General features: G+C 48.3%; 1 protein-coding gene across 2 annotated transcripts in view; it reads right to left on the reverse strand.

The window, feature by feature from the left end:
- Positions 1–227: 227 nt before the first annotated feature.
- Positions 228–19785, reverse strand: part of PTPN14 (protein tyrosine phosphatase non-receptor type 14) — a 122059-nt gene continuing 102501 nt past the window's right edge. For both annotated transcript variants that reach the window (XM_063919082.1, XM_063919081.1), the window contains exons 15-19: positions 18427–18645; positions 18027–18155; positions 8196–8430; positions 7952–8115; positions 228–660 (exon numbers count right to left, since the gene is read on the reverse strand). In XM_063919082.1, the coding sequence (XP_063775152.1) occupies positions 532–660; positions 7952–8115; positions 8196–8430; positions 18027–18155; positions 18427–18645 (876 nt within the window). In that variant the 3' untranslated portion in view covers positions 228–531. The remainder of the gene's footprint in view (positions 661–7951; positions 8116–8195; positions 8431–18026; positions 18156–18426; positions 18646–19785) is intronic.

The raw sequence follows: 19785 nt of genomic DNA on the forward strand, positions 1-19785 counted from the left end.
ATATATATATATATATATATATATATATATATATATACACATATATATATATATATATATATATATATATATATATACACACACACACATATATATATATATATATATATATATATATATACACATACATATATATATATATATATATATATATATATACACATACATACGGGTGTGTGTGTGTGTGTATATATATATATTTTATATGTTAAAATGTTATACACTTTTTGCAACTTCAGCCATATTTTACTTTTTCTTTCCTCTGCTTTTAAAGATATATATTAAAAAAAAAAAAAAAAAAGTCTAAAATTTTATTAAAAAATACTCAAAAACCACCCAACATCCTGCATCTTAAAATGTGGTTCAACTTTTTACATAAATTATAAAAAAAAAAAAAAAAATAAGTTATTTAAAAAATAATACAAAAAAAGGGAAGGTTTTTGTGCTCTGCATGACAAATGTCAAATACTGGGAGTCGCGGCTTCCGTCAAGGAATTCTTCGCAGTCACGTGTCCGATCGCGGAAACAGCGTCAGATGAGTCTGGAGCTTTCCAAAAACTGGATGAGAACTTGATAGACAAATTTGTACTGCGCGATTGTCTGGATCATGAACATCCTTTGTTCTCGGAGATACTTCAACATCACAGGGATCTCAACTTGCTGCATTAGGGGGGAAAAATAAAACCATTCAGGAAACAATTTTCATTTTACGAGTCTGAGCAGCCGCATCATTCCGTGACACTCCGCCGTCCCCGAGGGGGGTAGTACTAGGGAAGAGGGAGATGGGGGAGCGGGAAATCTGTGCTCGCCAGCGAATATACTTACACCCCCTTATACTACCTTGGCAACCAGCATTCCCCTTGGCAACGAGCATGTATGCCAGAGCATGAAACCCCTGGAAACGAGCATGGCACCCAGCACATGAAGCCTGCAGCGCACCCAAAATAGTTTTTTTTTCCCATGTCTGGGGGAGGGGGGCACTTTTTTTTTTTCCCATCTACAAACAGCCCTGGCCCTGTATGTGTATATAACACGCATTTTAAATCACACACATATATATATATATATATATATATATATATATATATAATAAGATTTTACTTACCGATAAATCTATTTCTCGTAGTCCGTAGTGGATGCTGGGGACTCCGTAAGGACCATGGGGATATAGCGGCTCCGCAGGAGACAGGGCACAATAATAAAAGCTTTAGGATCAGGTGGTGTGCACTGGCTCCTCCCCCTATGACCCTCCTCCAAGCCTCAGTTAGGATACTGTACCCGGACGAGCGTGCATAATAAGGAAAGATATTGAATCCCGGGTAAGACTCATACCAGCCACACCAATTACACCGTACAACCTGTGATCTGAACCCAGTTAACAGTATGATAACAACGAAGGAGCCTCTGACAAGATGGCTCACAACAAGAATAACCCGATTTTTGTAACAATAACTATGTACAAGTATTGCAGACAATCCGCACTTGGGATGGGCGCCCAGCATCCACTACGGACTACGAGAAATAGATTTATCGGTAAGTATAATCTTATTTTCTCTGACGTCCTAGTGGATGCTGGGGACTCCGTAAGGACCATGGGGATTATACCAAAGCTCCCAAACGGGCGGGAGAGTGCGGATGACCCTGCAGCACCGAATGAGAGACTCCATGTCCTCCTCAGCCAGGGTATCAAATTTGTAGAATTTAGCAAACGTGTTTGCCCCTGACCAAGTAACTGCTCGGCAAAGTTGTAAAGCCGAGACCCCTCGGGCAGTCGCCCAAGATGAGCCCCCTTCCTTTTGGAATGGGCTTTTACAGATTTTGGCTGTGGCAGGCCTGCCACAGAATGTGTAAACTGAATTGTATTACAAATCCAGCGAGCAATCGTCTGCTTAGAAGCAGGAGCACCCATCTTGTTGGGTGCATACAGGCTAAACAGCGAGTCAGATTTTCTGACTCCAGCCGTCCTGGAAACATATTTTTCAGGGCCCTGACAACGTCAAGTAACTTGGAGTCCTCCAAGTCCCTAGTACCCGCAGGTACCACAATAGGTTGGTTCATGTGAAAAACAGAAAACACCTTAAGGAGAAATTGAGGACGAGTCCTCAATTCTGCCCTGTCAGAATGAAAAATTAAGTAAGGGCTTTATATATGATAAAGCCGCCAATTCTGACACACGCCTGGCTGAAGCCAGGGCTAATAGCATCGTCACCTTCCATGTGAGATATTTTAAGTCCACAGTGGTGAGTGGTTCAAACCAATGTGACTTTAGGAAACTCAAAACAACATTGAGATCCCAAGGTGCCACTGGGGCACAAAATGAGGCTGTATATGCAGTACCCCTTTTACAAACATCTGAACGTCAGGCACTAAAGCCAGTTCTTTCTGGAAGAAATTCGACAGGGCCGAAATTTGAACCTTAATGGACCCTAATTTTAGGCCCATAGACAGTCCTGTTTTCAGGAAATGTAGGAAACGACCCAGTTGGAATTCCTCTGTAGGGGCCTTCTTGGCCTCACACCACGCAACATATCTTCACCAAATGCGGTGAAAATGTTTTGCGGTTACATCCTTCCTGTCTTTGACCAGGGTAGGGATGACTTCATCTGGAATGCCCTTTCAGGATCCGGCGTTCAACCGCCATGCCGTCAAACGCGGCCGCGGTAAGTCTTGGAACAGACAAGGCCCGTGCTGGAGCAGGTCCTTTCTTAAAGGTAGAGGCCACGGGTCTTCCGTGAACATCTCTTGAAGTTTCGGGTACCAAGTCCTTCTTGGCCAATCCGGAACCACGAGTATCGTTCTTACTCATCTCCCTCTTATGATTCTCAGTACTTTTGGTATGAGAGGCATAGGAGGGAACACATACTCTGACTGGTACACCCACAGTGTTACCAGAGCGTCCACCGCTATTGCCTGAGGGTCCCTTGACCTGGCGCAATATCTGTCTAGTTTTTTGTTCAGGCGGGACGCCATCATGTCCACCTTTGGTTTTTCCCAACGGTTTACAATCATGTGGAAGACTTCCCGATGAAGTCCCCACTCTCCCTGGTAGAGGTCATGCCTGCTGAGGAAGTCTGCTTCCCAGTTTTCCACTCCCGGAATGAACACTGCTGAGAGTGTTATCACATGATTTTTCGCCCAGCGAAGAATCCTTGTAGTTTCTGCCATTTCCCTCTTGCTTCTTGTGCCGCCCTGTTTACGTGGGCGACTGCCGTGATGTTGTCCCACTGGATCAATACCGGCTGACCTTGAAGCAGAGGTCTTGCTAAGCTTAGAGCATTGTAAATTGCCCTTAGCTCCAGTATATTTATGTGGAGAGAAGTCTCCAGACTTGATCACACTCTCTGGAAATTTTTTCCTTGTGTGACTGCTCCCCAGCCACTCAGGCTGGCATCCGTGGTCACCAGGACCCAGTCCTGAATGCCGAATCTGCGGCCCTTTCATAGATGAGCACTCTGCAGCCACCGCAGAAGAAACACCCTTGTCCTTGGAGACAGGGTTATCCGCTGATGCATCTGAAGATGCGATCCGGACCATTTTTCCAGCAGATCCCACGGAAAGGTTCTTGCGTGAAATCTACCGAATGGGATCGCTTTGTAAAAAACCACCATTTTTCACAGGATCCTTGTGCAATGATGCACTGATACTTTTCCTGGTTTTAGGAGGTTCCTGACTAGCTCGGATAACTCCCTGGCTTTCTTCTCCGGGAGAAAACATCCTTTTCTGGACTGTGTCCAGAATCATCCCTAGGAACAGTAGACGTGTCGTCGGAAAAAACTGCGATTTTGGAATATTTAGAATCCACTCGTGCTGTCGTAGAACTACTTAAGATAGTGCTACTCCGACCTCCAACTGTTCTCTGGACCTTGCCTTTATCAGGAAAGCGTCCATATTTCTTTTTAAGAAGAATCATCATTTCGGCCATTACCTTGGTAAAGACCCGGGGTGCCGTGGACAATCCAAACGGCAGCGTCTGAACTGATAGTGACAGTTCTGTACCACGAACCTGAGGTACCCTTGGTGAGAAGGCAAATTTGGACATGTAGGTAAGCGTCCCTGATATCCAGTGACACCATATCGTCCCCTTCTTCCTGGTTCGCTATCACTACTCTGAGTGACTCCATCTTGATTTGAACGCTTGTATGTAAGTGTTCAAATATTTCAGATCTCACCGAGCCGTCTGGCTTCAGTACCACAATATAGTGTGGAATAATACCCCTTCCCTTGTTGTAGAAGGGGTACTTTGATTATCACCTGCTGGGAATACAGCCTGTGAATTGTTCCCAATACTGCCTCCCTGTCGGAGGGAGACGTTGGTAAAGCAGACTTCAGGAACTTGTGAGGGGGAGACGTCTCGAATTTCCAATGTACACCTGGGATACTACGTGTAGGATCCAGGAGTCCACTTGTGAGTGAGCCCCCTGCGTGCTGAAACTCTTGAGATGACCCCCTACCGCACCTGAGTCCGCTTGTACTGCCCCAGCGTCATGCTGCGGACTTGGCAGAAGCTGTGGAGGGCTTCTGTTCCTGGGAATGGGCTGCCTGCTGCAGTCTTCTTCCCTTTCCTCTACCCCTGGGCAGATATGACTGGCCCTTTTGCCCGCCTGCCCTTATGGAGACGAAAGGACTGAGACTGAAAAGACTGTGTCCTTTTCTGCTGAGATGTGACTTGGGGTAACAAAAGGTGGATTTTTCAGCTGTTGCCATGGCCACCAGGTCCGATGGACCGCCCCTTTATACGGCAATACTTCCATGTGCCATCTGGAATCTGCATCACCTGACCACTGTCGTGTCTTCGTCTGGCAGATATGGACATCACCTTTACTCTTGATGCCAAAATGCAAATATCCCTCTGCGCATCTCGCATATATAGAAATGCATCTATAGTCAATAAAATCTTGTCCCTGTCAAGGGTATCAATATTTTCAGTCAGGAAATCCGACCAAGCCCCCTCAGCGCTGCACATCCAGGCTGAGGCGATTGCTGGTCGTAGTATAACACCAGTATGTGTGTATATACTTTTAGGATATTTTTCAGCTTCCTATCAGCTGGCTCCTTGAGGGCTGCCGTATCTGGAGACGGTAACGCCCCTTGTTTTTATAAGCGTGTGAGCGCCTTATCCACCCTAAGGTGTGTTTCCCAACTCGCCCTAACTTCTGGCGGGAAAAGGTATACCGCCAATAATTTTCTATCGGAGGAAACCCACGTATCATCACACACTTCATTTAATTTATCTGATTCAGGAAAAACTACAAGTAGTTTATTCACACCCTACATAATACCCTTATTTGTGGTACTTGTAGTATCAGAAATATGTAACACCTCCTTCATTGCCCTTAACATGAAACGTGTGGCCCTAAAGGAAAATACGTTTGTTTCTTCACCGTCGACACTGGAGTCAGTGTCCGTGTCTGTGTCAACCGACTGAGGTAAATGGGCGTTTTTACAAGCCCCTGACGGTGTCTGAGACACCTGGACAGGTACTAATTTGTTTGCCGGCCGTCTCATGTCGTCAACCGACCTTGCAGCGTGTTGACATTATCACGTAATTCCTAAATAAGCCATCCATTCCAGTGTCGACTCCCTAGAGAGTGACATCACCAATACAGGCAATTTGCTCCGCCTCCTCACCAACATCGTCCTCCTACATGTCGACACACACGTACCGACACACAACACACACACAGGGAATGCTCTGATAGAGGACAGGACCCCACTAGCCCTTTGGGGAGACAGAGGGAGAGTTTGCCAGCACACACCAAAAACGCTATAATTATACAGGGACAACCCCTTATACAAGTGTTTTCCCTTATAGCATTTTTATATATGTAATCATATCGCCAAATAAGTGCCCCCCCCTCTCTGTTTTAACCCTGTTTCTGTAGTGCAGTGCAGGGGAGAGCCTGGGAGCCTTCCTCACAGCAGAGCTGAGCAGGAAAATGGCGCCGTGTGCTGAGGAGAATAGGCCCCGCCCCCTTTTTGGCGGGCTCTTCTCCCGGAGTTTGTGAGATCTGGCAGGGGTTAAATACATCCATATAGCCTCAAGGGCTATATGTGATGTATTTTAGCCATAAAAAGGTATTATACATTGCTGCCCAGGGCGCCCCCCCCAGCGCCCTGCACCCTCAGTGACAGTTGGTGACTGTTGGTGAAGTGTGCTGACAACAATGGCGCACAGCTGCAGTGCTGTGCGCTACCTTATGAAGACTGAATGTCTTCTGCCGCCTGTTTCTGGATCTCTGGACCTCTTCAACTTCGGCATCTGCAAGGGGGGTCGGCGGCACGGCTCCGGGACGAACCCCAGGGTGAGACCTGTGTTCCGACTCCCTCTGGAGCTAATGGTGTCCAGTAGCCTAAGAAGCAAATCCATCCTGCACGCAGGTGAGTTTACTTCTCTCCCCTAAGTCCCTCGTAGCAGTGAGCCTGTTGCCAGCAGGTCTCACCGAAAGAAAAAAACCTAACTTAAACTTTTATTCTAAGCAGCTCAGGAGAGCCACCTAGATTGCACCCTTCTCGGCCGGGCACAAAAATCTAACTGAGGCTTGGAGGAGGGTCATAGGGGGAGGAGCCAGTGCACACCACCTGATCCTAAAGCTTTTATTATTGTGCCCTGTCTCCTGCGGAGCCGCTATATCCCCATGGTCCTTACGGAGTCCCCAGCATCCACTAGGACGTCAGAGAAATATATATATAGTCCATGGATGAGTCCGGCACTCAGCTTCCCCGTAGGGGTATATGCTCCGGTGCCCTCCCAGGGGGGTGAACCCCAATATGTAGCCAACAATATAGGCGGCACTCGGAGACTTGCACAAAGTGGGTGAAAAACCAGCAAGGTGAGTTTATTCAGGTCAACGTTTCGGGGGACGGTGTGTTGTGTCCTGAAGAAGGGGGTACGTCCCCCGAAACCTTGCTGGTTTTTCACCCACTTTGTGCAAGTCTCCGAGTGCCGCCTATATTGTTGGCTATATATATATATATATATATATATATATATATATATATATTTACATCCACTCCCTGGCACTGTGCACTCTGTGTTAGGCAGACTGCTGCGGGTATAGATTATATATATATATTACACACCGTTACCATATTAACACCAGTACTGCCCATGAGAGGAAGTCACATTATAATAATAATAATAGACCTGTGGGACAACTATGTTATAAAATGTAAAAACAAAAATTAACAAAACAAGCAATAGGATTTATGACATGAGCTCAGGGAATGAGGTGGACAGACCGGAGCTTAGATTATACAGGGAGCGCTGAAAGTCCCTTCGCAGTGAGCGCCGTCTCTGGCTGTAGATCTCCTCTGCAGCTGTGAGAGGCCAGAGAGGGACAACACTTAGGGGGGAATTCAATTACCCGCAATCCGTTTTCATGGTAAAAAAAGTCACGGTAAATTCCTGTTTTACTGCAAATTTTTGCAGGGTAGTTAAATTTGTTTTGCGCCCGTTTTTTGCACAAAAATACACAGGATCCAGGGAAAAGTTTCCGGATTCATTAGCTGCGGTAATTTACTGTGGCTAATTGAATTCCCCTTTTAATTGATGAGTACATAAGAAATTCTCTTATTTCACATAAATAAAGTGGGTAAAAACAATCACGTTGTCATATTACTGAGCGCGCGTTCTCTGCGGGGAGACTGCTTAGCGCACAGTCACCGCGAAGGGACTTCTCGTACTCCCTGTATATTGCTAATAATCATCCACAGCATTATGTCATTTCATATTTATTTAATCGTGGTCATTAATTCCTGGTTTTATTGCACCTACGTCCTGCGAGGGGTCACAGGTGCGAGACTAGGCCAGATAGGCCAAGTGGTTCTTATCCGACGTCAAATTCTGTGTAATGTGGAAAAAACCCTGACTGCCTATTTTATTCCACGTTCAGAGTACAAGTATTTTGTAAGTGATAAAAGCGCACAATGTGCGTCAGGGACGGCGGCTCACCTCGTTGTGCTCCAGACAGCGCATCATCAGCTCGCTGAGAATAACCACGCCGCTTCTTCCCACACCCGCACTGCAATGAACCAAAACCGGAGGGTTCCAGTGGCTGCTGCTGTCCAGCATGCTATTGGCGTGACGACGCACCGACTGGATCTCTTCCAGATACGCTGTGAAACACAGGAGAACATAAATACACGGACGAGTAATATACGGCAAGCGGAACAAAGCGGGCTGGCTGACGTCTTACACAGAAAGCCTTGCACTTCCTCTGGGCAGCCGTGGTCTGGCCAGTCGGTAAACTGCAGGTGCCAGACGGTCCTCTCTTGACCAGATAAGAGGTGTTTGATCTTCAGCCCAGTGGTTGCATAGCAACCGGAATCTGTGCGAAAATTGGTGGTTACTTTAAATTTCCCGTAAGTGGCGGAATTATGTCTGGATCCCAACTTGGGCCAGTATCGGTGGCTCTTGGCTCTTCCGTCCTCCTGTGAAATGCAGAGATTTAGGTTAATTGAGGTATGTCCCTCACATACGACACCGGTGGAATTCACTATCCATACGTAGACCACACAACGCCATTTTGTATACAATTAGTCATTTTCCTCCTGTGCAGCGCTAGTCACTGCGCAGGTTATGCCAATCATGGCCTCTACTGCCAGGCAGAAACGGTCATAGAGGTGGATCTATACAGATCGATCATCTCAGAGTGTGGGCACACTGCCACGCCCCGATAGGTGGACAAGCCACACACACTCAGGACTGAAGACACAACACTCGGTTACATTGTACGTCAAGAAGTGTTAACGATTAACAATTAACTTGGCAATATATAATTACCATGTATTTATTTTATACCAAGGAACGGGTTTGGTGTAATAGATAGACAGGGGTAAATTTATGAAGATGGGAGTTCTATTTAAGATGGGATGATGTCCATAGCAACCAATCACACTCCAGGTACTATCTTCTTGAAGGTGCTAGATAAATGAGAAGTAGAATCTGATTGGTTGCTATCATCCCATCTTAAACAGAACCCCCATCATAATAAATTTACCCCACAGTGTCTAGAGAGTCAATAAATAGACACCACATCTTAGACAATGAAAGGTCGACGCGTTCAAAAGGTCGACATAAAAAAAAGGAAGACACCATTTATTTATTTTTTTGCATTTTTGGGGTTTGTGTGGATAGTTTTGTCATCTGGGACCTCTAATTGTAGAAAGGCATACCCTCACGGGTTAAAAAAAAAGTCCAAAAACATGTCAAATGAAATAAAACTTGAGTCTACCTTTTTTATGTCGACCATTTCATGTTGACGTTTTTGACCGTGTCGACCTAACATATAGTGTCTATCTATTGACTGTCTAACTAGACACTGTCCATCTATCATCCGGATACCCAATGGAACACGTGGCCAGGATGAATACAGACGGCGTGGCCTGACAACGTGAATATGAGAGACTTCTCTCTCCGGTGCTTTAATACATTTGTAATTACTACTTGAAGTGAGGGAGGTGGCGCAGTTGGACCATGCCACTTTGTAACGCCACCCCGGCACCACGTACAGGCCAGGTACACGACGTATTGCTGCGACAGCTTGTGTCCTGTAAAAGCGGAGAAACTCCCAGCGTCCTTTTTGAAAAGCTTTTGTTTTGCGAGGTTGAGACATGACGTGAATGATATGTATTCATGTTACATTCCCTGGCAGCGCATCACAAAGCTGATAACGCTCACAAGAAGAAAAGACACAGTAAGGAAATGAACCCACCGGCCGGAGCACCCATTGTAAAGCTGAAGAGGCCGCAGGCGACTGATGCTGACACAGAGCGCGGCTCCCAGCTGGCAGTGGGAACAGCCCTGTGTTGTACTTGGCACGTCATCAAACGCGGAGTAATGAAAATCTGCGACTCGCAATGCCACGAGCAGTGATAAGGATTAGGGAATGTGGGGCTGGCTGCCACTGGGCCAGCAACGTGACAAGTGCACGGCCTCGCAAGGAAACACAAGGGGGGAAGATTGCCTTATATACTACATTAATATGGGTAGGCTTACAATGAGGCCAGGGGGGGGGGGGGGGGGTTTCCAGTTGCAGGGCTTCAGGGCAACAAAACATACATTAGTGAATGACTTGCAGCAGAAACAAAAAGTTACCCTAACGCGCATCAGATGTGTTTTATTATGTATGTTTTTATATGAGAATTCTGTGTTCTAGATACACTTTGGTGGGAGGTTATCTGACCAACATTATTCTGCATGGTCAACATTTGGATGTTCATATCGGCTACTTGGTGGTCTAGCCCCGCCCACATGGGACTTGTAGTCACACGGACACGCAGGATTTGGCTGCCGGTAATAGGATTTTAATTACCTACCGGTAAATCCTTTTCTCGTATTCCGTAGAGGATGCTGGGGTCCAGTTTAGTACCATGAGGTATAGACTGGTCCACTAGGAGCCATGGGCACTTTAAGAGTTTAATAGTGTGTGCTGGGCCCTCCCCCTATGCCCCTCCTACCAGACTTAGTCTAGAAACTGTGCCCGAGGTGACGGACATACTTCGAGAGAAGGAACTACACAGATAGTGCTGAGATTCACACCAGCTCACACATAACAAAAGGAACAACTTGGAACGATTCAGCAATGACTGAACCAACAATACTTAACCAAGTAACAATGCAGGAATACGAAGCACTGGGCGAGTGCCCAGCATACACTACTGACTACGAGAAAAGGATTTACCGGTAGGTAATTAAAATCCTATTTTCTCTTATGTTCTAGAGGATGCTGGGGTCCACATTAGTACCATGGGGATGTACCAAAGCTCCCAGAACGGTAGGGAGAGCGCGGAGGTTCCTGCAGAACTGATTGACCAAACTTTAGGTCCTCAGAGGCCAAAGTATCGAACTTGCAAAAATTCGCAAACGTGTTCGACCCTGACCAAGTAGCTGCTCGGCAAAGCTGTAAAGCCGAGACACCCCGGGCAGCCGCCCAGGAAGAGCCCACTTCACTAGTAGAGTGGGCCTTAACAGATGTAGGACACGGCAATCCTGCCGTAGAATAAGCATGCTGGATAGTAAGCCTGATCCAGCGAGAAATTGTCTGCTTAGGAGCATAAAGGACAAATAGAGAGTCCGACTTACTGTGACAAGGAGTTCTCTTCACATATATTTTTAAAGCCCTCACAACATCCAAGGACTTTGAGGTAATTGAGGAGTCAGTAGCCACTGGCACCACAATAGGTTGGTTGATATGAAAAGCTGACACAACCTTTGGAAGAAACTGCTAACGTGTACGGAGCTCAGCTCGATCCTCGTGGAAAATCAAATAGGGGCTCTTACATGACAGTGCCCCCAGTTCAGACACACGTCTAGCAGAGGCCATGGCCAACAGTGTGAACGCCTTCCAAGTAAGAAACTTGACAACCACCTCCTGTAAAGGCTCAAACCAATCCGATTGCAGGAACTGCAGCACCACATTAAGATCCCACGGTGCCGTAGGAGGCACAAAAGGTGGTTGGATGTGCAGAACCCCTTTCAAGAAAGTCTGAAACCTCCGGGAGAGCAGCCAATTGCTTCTGGAAGAAAATGGACAAGGCAGAAATCTGGACCTCGATTGAGCCCAAACGTAAGCCCACATCCACAACAGCTTGCAGAAAGAGGAGAAACCGTCCCAGTTGAAACTCCACCGTAGGAAACCTATATGATTCACACCAAGACACATACTTTTTCCAAATTCAATGGTAATGTTTAGACGTTACTCCCTTCCTAGCCTGTATCAGGGTAGGAATGACTCTAGTCGGAATACCCTTCCGATCTAAGATCTGGCGTTCAACCTCCATGCCGTCAAACGTAGCCGTGGTAAGTCTTGATAGGCGAACGGCCCCTGTTGAAGAAGGTCCTTGCGAAGAGGAAGAGACCTCGGATCCTCCAGCAGTAATTCCAGAAGATCCGCGTACCAAGCCCTTCGTGGCCAGTCCGGAGCAATGAGGATCGCCTGAACAATTGTTCTTTTTATTAGCTTGAGAATCCTTGGGATGAGTGGAAGTGGAGGGAACACATGCACTGACTGGAACACTCACGGAGTTACCAGGGCGTCCACCGCCACTGCTTGTGGGTCTCGTGACCTGGAACAGTACCTCCGAAGCTTCTTGTTGAGGCAAGAGGCCATCATGTCTATCTGAGGGACACCCTATTGGCTTGTCACTTCTGTGAACACCTCCAGGTGGAGGCCCCATTCTCCCGGATGGAGATCGTGTCTGCTGAGGAAGTTCGCTTCCCAGTTGTCCACCGGAATGAAGATCGCTAACAACGCCACCGCGTATTTTTCTGCCCAGAGGAGGATTCTTGTTACCTCTGACATTGCCGCTCTGCTCTTTGTTCCGCCCTGTCGGTTTATGTAGGACACTGCCATTACATTGTACGACTGAACCTGAATGACCTGATCCTGAAGAAGATGTGCCGCTTGAAGAAGGCCGTTGTATATGGCCCTTAGGAAGGGTGGATTCCAGACTTGACCACTTTCCTTGGAAATTTTCCCCTTGGTGACTGCTCCCCAACCTCTGAGACTTGCATCCTTGGTTAGAAGGATCCAATTCTGAATCCCAAACCTGCAGCCCTCGAGTAGGTGAGAAGTTTGAAGCCACCAGAGGAGTGAAATTCTGGCTTTTAGCGACAGGCGTATTCACTGGTGCATGTGAAGATGAGAACCTGACCATTTGTCTAGGAGATCCAGTTGGAAGGACCTTGCATGGAATCTTCCATGCTGTAGCCTCATAGGAGGCTACTATCTTCCCCAGAAAGCGAATGCACTGATGAACCGATACCCGGGCTGGCTTCAGGATGTCCCGTACCATCGATTGGATCACCAACACTTTCTCCACCGGCAGAAATACCCTCTGCACCTCCGTGTCGAGTATCATCCCCAGGAAGGGCAGTCTCCTTGTTGGCTCCAAAAGTGACTTTGGAAGGTTGAGGATCCACCCATGATCCTGGAGTAATTGAGTTCAGAGAGCAATACTCTCCCTGGACAATGCTTTTATCATCAGATCGTCCAGATATGCAATTATCTTCACTCCCCGCCTGCGGAGGAGTAGCATCATCTCTGCCATGACCTTGGTGAACACCCTCGGTGCCGTGGAGAGGCTAAATGGCAGTGCCTGGAACTGATAGGGACAGTCCAGCAGCGCAAATCTGAGGTAAGCCTGGTGAGGCGGCCAGATCGGAACGTGAAGGTATGCATCCTTGATATCCAGGGATACCAGGAATTTGCCCTCCTCCAGAGCTGAGACCACCGCTCTCAGTGACTCCATCTTGAATTTGAATTCCCTCAAATAGGGGTTCATTGACTTTAGGTTTAATATTGGTACCACAAACAGGTTTGAGTAATAACCCTTGTGTTGTAGGTGAGGTGGAACAAGAACAATGACATTTGTTTGAACCAATTTTGAATGGCATCCTGTAGGATAGCGCTTTCTGTCAGCGAAGCTGGTAAGCCTGATTTGAAGAATCTGTGAGGTGGGAGTTCTTGAAACTCCAGTCTGTAGCCCTGGACAACAACATCTCTTACCCAGGGGTCTATGCATGATGACGTCCAGATGTGACTGAAATCTTTTAGTCTCGCTCCCACCTGCCCGATCTCCAGGCTGGGGGGCCACCGTCATGCAGAAGATTTTGGGGAAGCAGAAACTTGGTTTCTGTTCCTGAGATCCTGTTGGTGCAGGTTTTCTGGATTTCCCCCCGACCTCCCCTAAAGAAGGTAGAGTTGGGGTGTTGGATTTTTTAAATGCTGTGGTCCGAAAGGACTGCAGTGTAGACGTAGGATAAGATTTCCTAGTCAGTGGCGCTGCTGAGGGAAGAAAGGTTGACTTACTCGCAGTTGCCGCGGAAATCCAGGCATCCAATGCATCCCCAAACAGAGCCTGACCTGTGAAGGGTAGGTTCTCCACACTATTCTTGGATTCTATATCAACGGTCCATTGGTGTAGATAGAGTCCCCTGCGTGCCGAGACCGCCATGGACGTAGCCCTCGCATTCAGCATGCCAATGTCCTTCATAGCCTCCACCATTAAACCTGCAGAATCCTGTATGTGACACAAAAACAATTCAATGTCACTCCTATCCATAGAATCTAATTCCTCCAGTAATGTGCTTGACCACTTTACTATGGCTTTAGAAATCCACGCACAAGCAATGGTGGGCCTTAAAGCCACGTCTGTAGCTGTGTATAGTGATTTGACCGTAGTCTCAATCTTGCGGTCAGCCGGCTCTTTCAAAGCGGTTGCGTAAATCCACCTTCTTTGACAATCTAGATACAGAAGCGTCTACTATAGGTGGGTTTTCCCACTTCTTTCTGTCCTCTTCAGGACAAGGGAAAGCAATAAGAACCCTTTTTGGGATCTGGAATTTTTTCTCTGGGTTTTCCCAGGATTTTTCAAACAAAGAGTTTTAACTCCCTAGAACAGGGGTGGGGAACCTTTTTTCTACCGAGGGCCATTTGGATATTTATAAAATCCTTCGGGGGCCATACAAGTCTGCCCCCGCGCGCGCCCAAAAAATGGGTGTGGCCAGTTAAAATGGGACGTGATACACATATGCCCACAATAGTGCAGTGCCAGATCCACAATTGCCCCCACAGTGCCAGGTATACAAATGCCCCTCACAGTGCCAGGTATACAGATGCCCCCACAGTGCCAGGTATGCAAATGCCCCCACAGTGCCAGGTATGCAAATGCCCCCACAGTGCCAGGTATACAAATGCCCCCACAGTGCCAGGTATACAGATGCCCCCACAGTGCCAGGTATACAGATGCCCCCACAGTGCCTGGTATACAGATGCCCCCACAGTGCCAGGTATACAGATGCCCCCACAGTGCCAGGTATACAGATGCCCCCACAGTGCCAGGTATACAGATGCCCCCACAGTGCCAGGTATACAGATGCCCCCACAGTGCCAGGTATACAAATGCCCCTCACAGTGCCAGGTATACAGATGCCCCCACAGTGCCAGGTATACAGATGCCCCCCACAGTGCCAGGTATACAAATGCCCCTCACAGTGCCAGGTATACAGATGTCCCCACAGTGCCAGGTATACAAATGCCCCTCACAGTGCCAGGTATACAAATGCCCCTCACAGTGCCAGGTATACAAATGCCCCTCACAGTGCCAGGTATACAAATGCCCCTCACAGTGCCAGGTATACAAATGCCCCTCACAGTGCCAGGTATACAAATGCCCCTCACAGTGCCAGGTATACAAATGCCCCTCACAGTGCCAGGTATACAAATGCCCCTCACAGTGCCAGGTATACAAATGCCCCTCACAGTGCCAGGTATACAAATGCCCCTCACAGTGCCAGGTATACAAATGCCCCTCACAGTGCCAGGTATACAAATGCCCCTCACAGTGCCAGGTATACAAATGCCCCTCACAGTGCCAGGTATACAAATGCCCCTCACAGTGCCAGGTATACAAATGCCCCTCACAGTGCCAGGTATACAAATGCCCCTCACAGTGCCAGGTATACAAATGCCCCTCACAGTGCCAGGTATACAAATGCCCCTCACAGTGCCAGGTATACAAATGCCCCTCACAGTGCCAGGTATACAAATGCCCCTCACAGTGCCAGGTATACAAATGCCCCTCACAGTGCCAGGTATACAAATGCCCCCACAGTGCCAGGTATACAAATGCCCCCACAGTGCCAGGTATACAGATGCCCCCACAGTGCCAGGTATACAAATGCCCCTCACAGTGCCAGGTATACAGATGCCCCCACAGTGCCAGGTATACAGATGCCCCTCACAGTGCCAGGTATACAGATGCCCCTCACAGTGCCAGGTATACAGATGCCCCTCACAGTGCCAGGTATACAGATGCCCCTCACAGTGCCAGGTATACAGATGCCCCTCACAGTGCCAGGTATACAGATGCCCCCACAGTGCCAGGTATACAGATGCCCCTCACAGTGCCAGGTATACAGATGCCCCTCACAGTGCCAGGTATACAGATGCCCCCACAGTGCCAGGTATACAGATGCCCCCACAGTGCCAGGTATACAGATGCCCCCACAGTGCCAGGTATACAGATGCCCCCACAGTGCCAGGTATACAAATGACCCTCACAGTGCCGGGTATACAGATGTCCCCACAGTGCCGGGTATACAGATGTCCCCACAGTGCCAGGTATACAAATGCCCCTCACAGTGCCAGGTATACAAATGCCCCTTCACAGTGCCAGGTATACAGATGCCCCCACAGTGCCAGGTATACAGATGCCCCCACAGTGCCAGGTATACAAATGCCCCTCACAGTGCCAGGTATACAGATGTCCCCACAGTGCCAGGTATACAGATGTCCCCACAGTGCCAGGTATACAGATGCCCCCACAGTGCCAGGTATACAAATGCCCCTCACAGTGCCAGGTATACAGATGTCCCCACAGTGCCAGGTATACAAATGCCCCTCACAGTGCCAGGTATACAAATGCCCCTCACAGTGCCAGGTATACAAATGCCCCTCACAGTGCCAGGTATACAAATGCCCCTCACAGTGCCAGGTATACAAATGCCCCTCACAGTGCCAGGTATACAAATGCCCCTCACAGTGCCAGGTATACAAATGCCCCTCACAGTGCCAGGTATACAGATGCCCCCACAGTGCCACGTATACAAATGCTCCTCACAGTGCCAGGTATACAGATGCCCCCACAGTGACAGGTATACAGATTAGCAAGGGATGCATCCCCCCCCTTTCCTGCATATCCCCATCACCGTCCCCTGTATCAGAGTCGGTATCTGGGTCAGCTTGTATTATCTGGGCAAGTGTACATTTTTGTGAATATGTAGGGGGGGTCTTAGATTTTTGCAAAAACTGCGTCTTTTTTTCATCATGTGACATCCTAGTTGAAATCTGGGATATCATTCCCCTTAAAGAATCCACCCATGCGTGTTCGGATTCGGAAGGCTGAGACAGCACATTGCAGTCCTGAGTACATGGAATAGACTCCTCAGGAGAAGATATACACTTACACACACACAAAATGTTCCCGCACAAATTGTATTATACTGGCCTGAGGATTTTATTGCTAACAGCGGGATTAGCCCCCGTTAGCTGACTGACCAGTGTAGGGTGTCAGCGCTGGCTCAGGACGCCCCTCAAGCACTCACAGCATGTGTTGCTGAGCCTTCATGGAGCGCAGCCGGTCAGAGCTGCGCTCCCACCCTTTTGCCGCCATTCCCGCCGGCAACCTGCTAACCGGGCCGCCGGCGCTGTACTCACCACTCTTCTTTCTTCTGGCTCTGTTAAGGGGTGGCGGCCGTGCTGCGGGGGTGAGCGGTCGCCTCGTGGGCTTGCGATCAGTACCTTCCGAAGTCTTCTGGCTCTGTTAGAGGGTGGCGGCATGCTGCGGGAGTGAGCGGTCGCCTGGAGCGGCTAACGATCATCACCCTCAGGAGCTCAGTGTCCTGTCAGCGGAGATAGTGGCTCAGATCCCGCAGGGCGGACACTACTCCCCCCCCCCCTTAGTCCCACGACGCAGGGAGGCTGTTGCCAGCAGCCTCCCTGTGCCTAACTACTCTTAGAAAAATAATAAAACTAAAGAAGCTCTAGGACAGTGATGGCTAACCTTGACACTCCAGCTGTTGTTGTTGAACTACACATCCCAGCATGCTCTGCATCAGTTTTAGCATGGCCAAATAACAAAACTGTAGGCGGGCATGCTGGGATATGTAGTTCAACAACAGCTGGAATGTCAAGGTTAGCCATCACTGCTCTAGGAGCTCCACTAGCTGTGACCGGCTCCTCCGGGCACATTTTCTAAACTGAGTCTGGTAGGAGGGGCATAGAGGGAGGAGCCAGCCCACACTGTTAAACTCTTAAAGTGCCCAAGTGGACCCCAGCATCCTCTAGGACTTAAGAGAAATTAGAATGGTCTGATTGGCTGGAAGATGTTCCAGCACGACGCACTTCACCTCTGTATTGTCCATGTCCTCTGAGGAGTGAAGGTAATAGGCCCCTTGGGGTAAGTACGGACGCTACATCTACAGTCAGTAACACCAGTAAGTAGTAACAGCGCAATGTACTCACCTCTTCAGAGGTCAGCATGGCGATCACATTCACCCCCTGCTCCCACACCATCTGCCAGAAGTCGTGGAACGTGTGGGGAAGGGGGCCCTGCGTGGCGATGTAATGCCATTCCTTGTCCCCTACAGCCACCTGTATCACACAAACAGGCAAAGGTCAAATCATACACTCTTACAATGGAGGAAGCCATGTTGTGGTTGGACATACAGGACAATATTATTTGTCCATTTACTAGGAATGAGTGATCTCACTTACGATGAGGTCCTGTGAGCCTCGTGCCTCAGTGAGAGCATTTGCTCCTAGTGAATTCACATCATGAGTATTGGTTGAGCCCACACAAAATGGCTGCCTCCCCTGCGTGCAGACAGGTTCAGGTACATGCAGCCAATATACCATACCGTACCTTTATGTGTGACGCGTTGATGTAACCGGTGTGATTTTCTTTGGTGGGAACCAGCTCTACCCGGTTTTCTTCATAAGGAATAACCTCGCGGACCCTGTTGCGCTCTACATTTTCTGGCAAAGTTGCGGTGGTGAAAACGCCATCTGCCTTTCTCTTTGGAATTTGCTCGTACTCCGTGAACACCATTCCCTCCTCCAGCTTCCTCCCCAAGGCCTTACACTGCGAGAGAACACTCACGTTAGAAAGCAACACACCGAGCAAGACTTCCGACTAGTTACAGACACAGGAGGTTATATACGAAGCGCATTTGGGGGAACACTGCGAAACGCGTTGGTAGATTTTCCCAGCATACTCAATGGCCTAACCAGCTCACATCAAGGTGCGCGCCTTCTCTCTGCATTGCAAAAAAGAGGTGGAAGTCTGCATGAGGTGCAAAGGTCAAGTCATAGAACCGTCCAAACTCTCACCCAACTCGTAGCCAAATGTTTCCTATTAATATGCTGCTCTGCTAACCTCATTTATGGTCCTAACCAGGGATGGGTTAGAACCATAAATGAGCAGCTGGAGGCTCTCTTATTGCCCACCTCAGGTTTAAACACATCATGATGACACTATTACTTGCGTGCCTGTGATTCAGTCTCGTCTCTTACTGTTAACGGGACTACTTTCACGCTGAAGGTAATACCCAATGTGGCACACGCCACACCAAACTACTACTTGTAATAAAGCAGATCTAGTGCAGGAGGTCCTAAAGCCTCAACCAATCCCCTCACTAGACAGCGGGGCTGATTTCGGTTATAGCAAGGAGACCGCAAGTATGGGATCACCCTGTCACCCCACCGTGAAAGCCACACCCAGGTTGGTCATCAGCTTATTCAATAATGTGAGCAGGGGAAATGCAAAAATGATACCCCCTTCCTCCCATTAGAGGCTGCCAGGCCTGGGTGACACGTGCGGGCTCCTCCACACCAACTGATATTCAAGAAAATGAACAAGGCTGAGACCCCTGGAAGGAGACCACTAATAGCTGCACAGCATATACTGCAGTGCAGATACCACCAGAGTGAGGGAATGACTGGGAAAGGAGTGACCGCATTCACGGATATGTCCGTTTCCTATATTTCTGGCTGTCCGTGTGGGCAGCAGGAATGAAGAGGAGCGAGGGGACCAGCAAATCCTATACTAGGGGCATTACCTGCCACTGCCCTCATGTGGCTTCCACTGGAAATGCAATGAGGGTTTTATGCTCCTGCGAAGCTTACATTGGCAACACACCTACAGACCTTCGGGCAGGCAACATTCAGGCATATTGGATAACAATGTACAGAATAGAACCTGGCCAGCTGGTAACACCCGGAG

This window comes from Pseudophryne corroboree, chromosome 4, assembly GCF_028390025.1.
Source record: "Pseudophryne corroboree isolate aPseCor3 chromosome 4, aPseCor3.hap2, whole genome shotgun sequence".
NCBI classification, from domain to species: Eukaryota; Metazoa; Chordata; class Amphibia; order Anura; family Myobatrachidae; genus Pseudophryne; species Pseudophryne corroboree.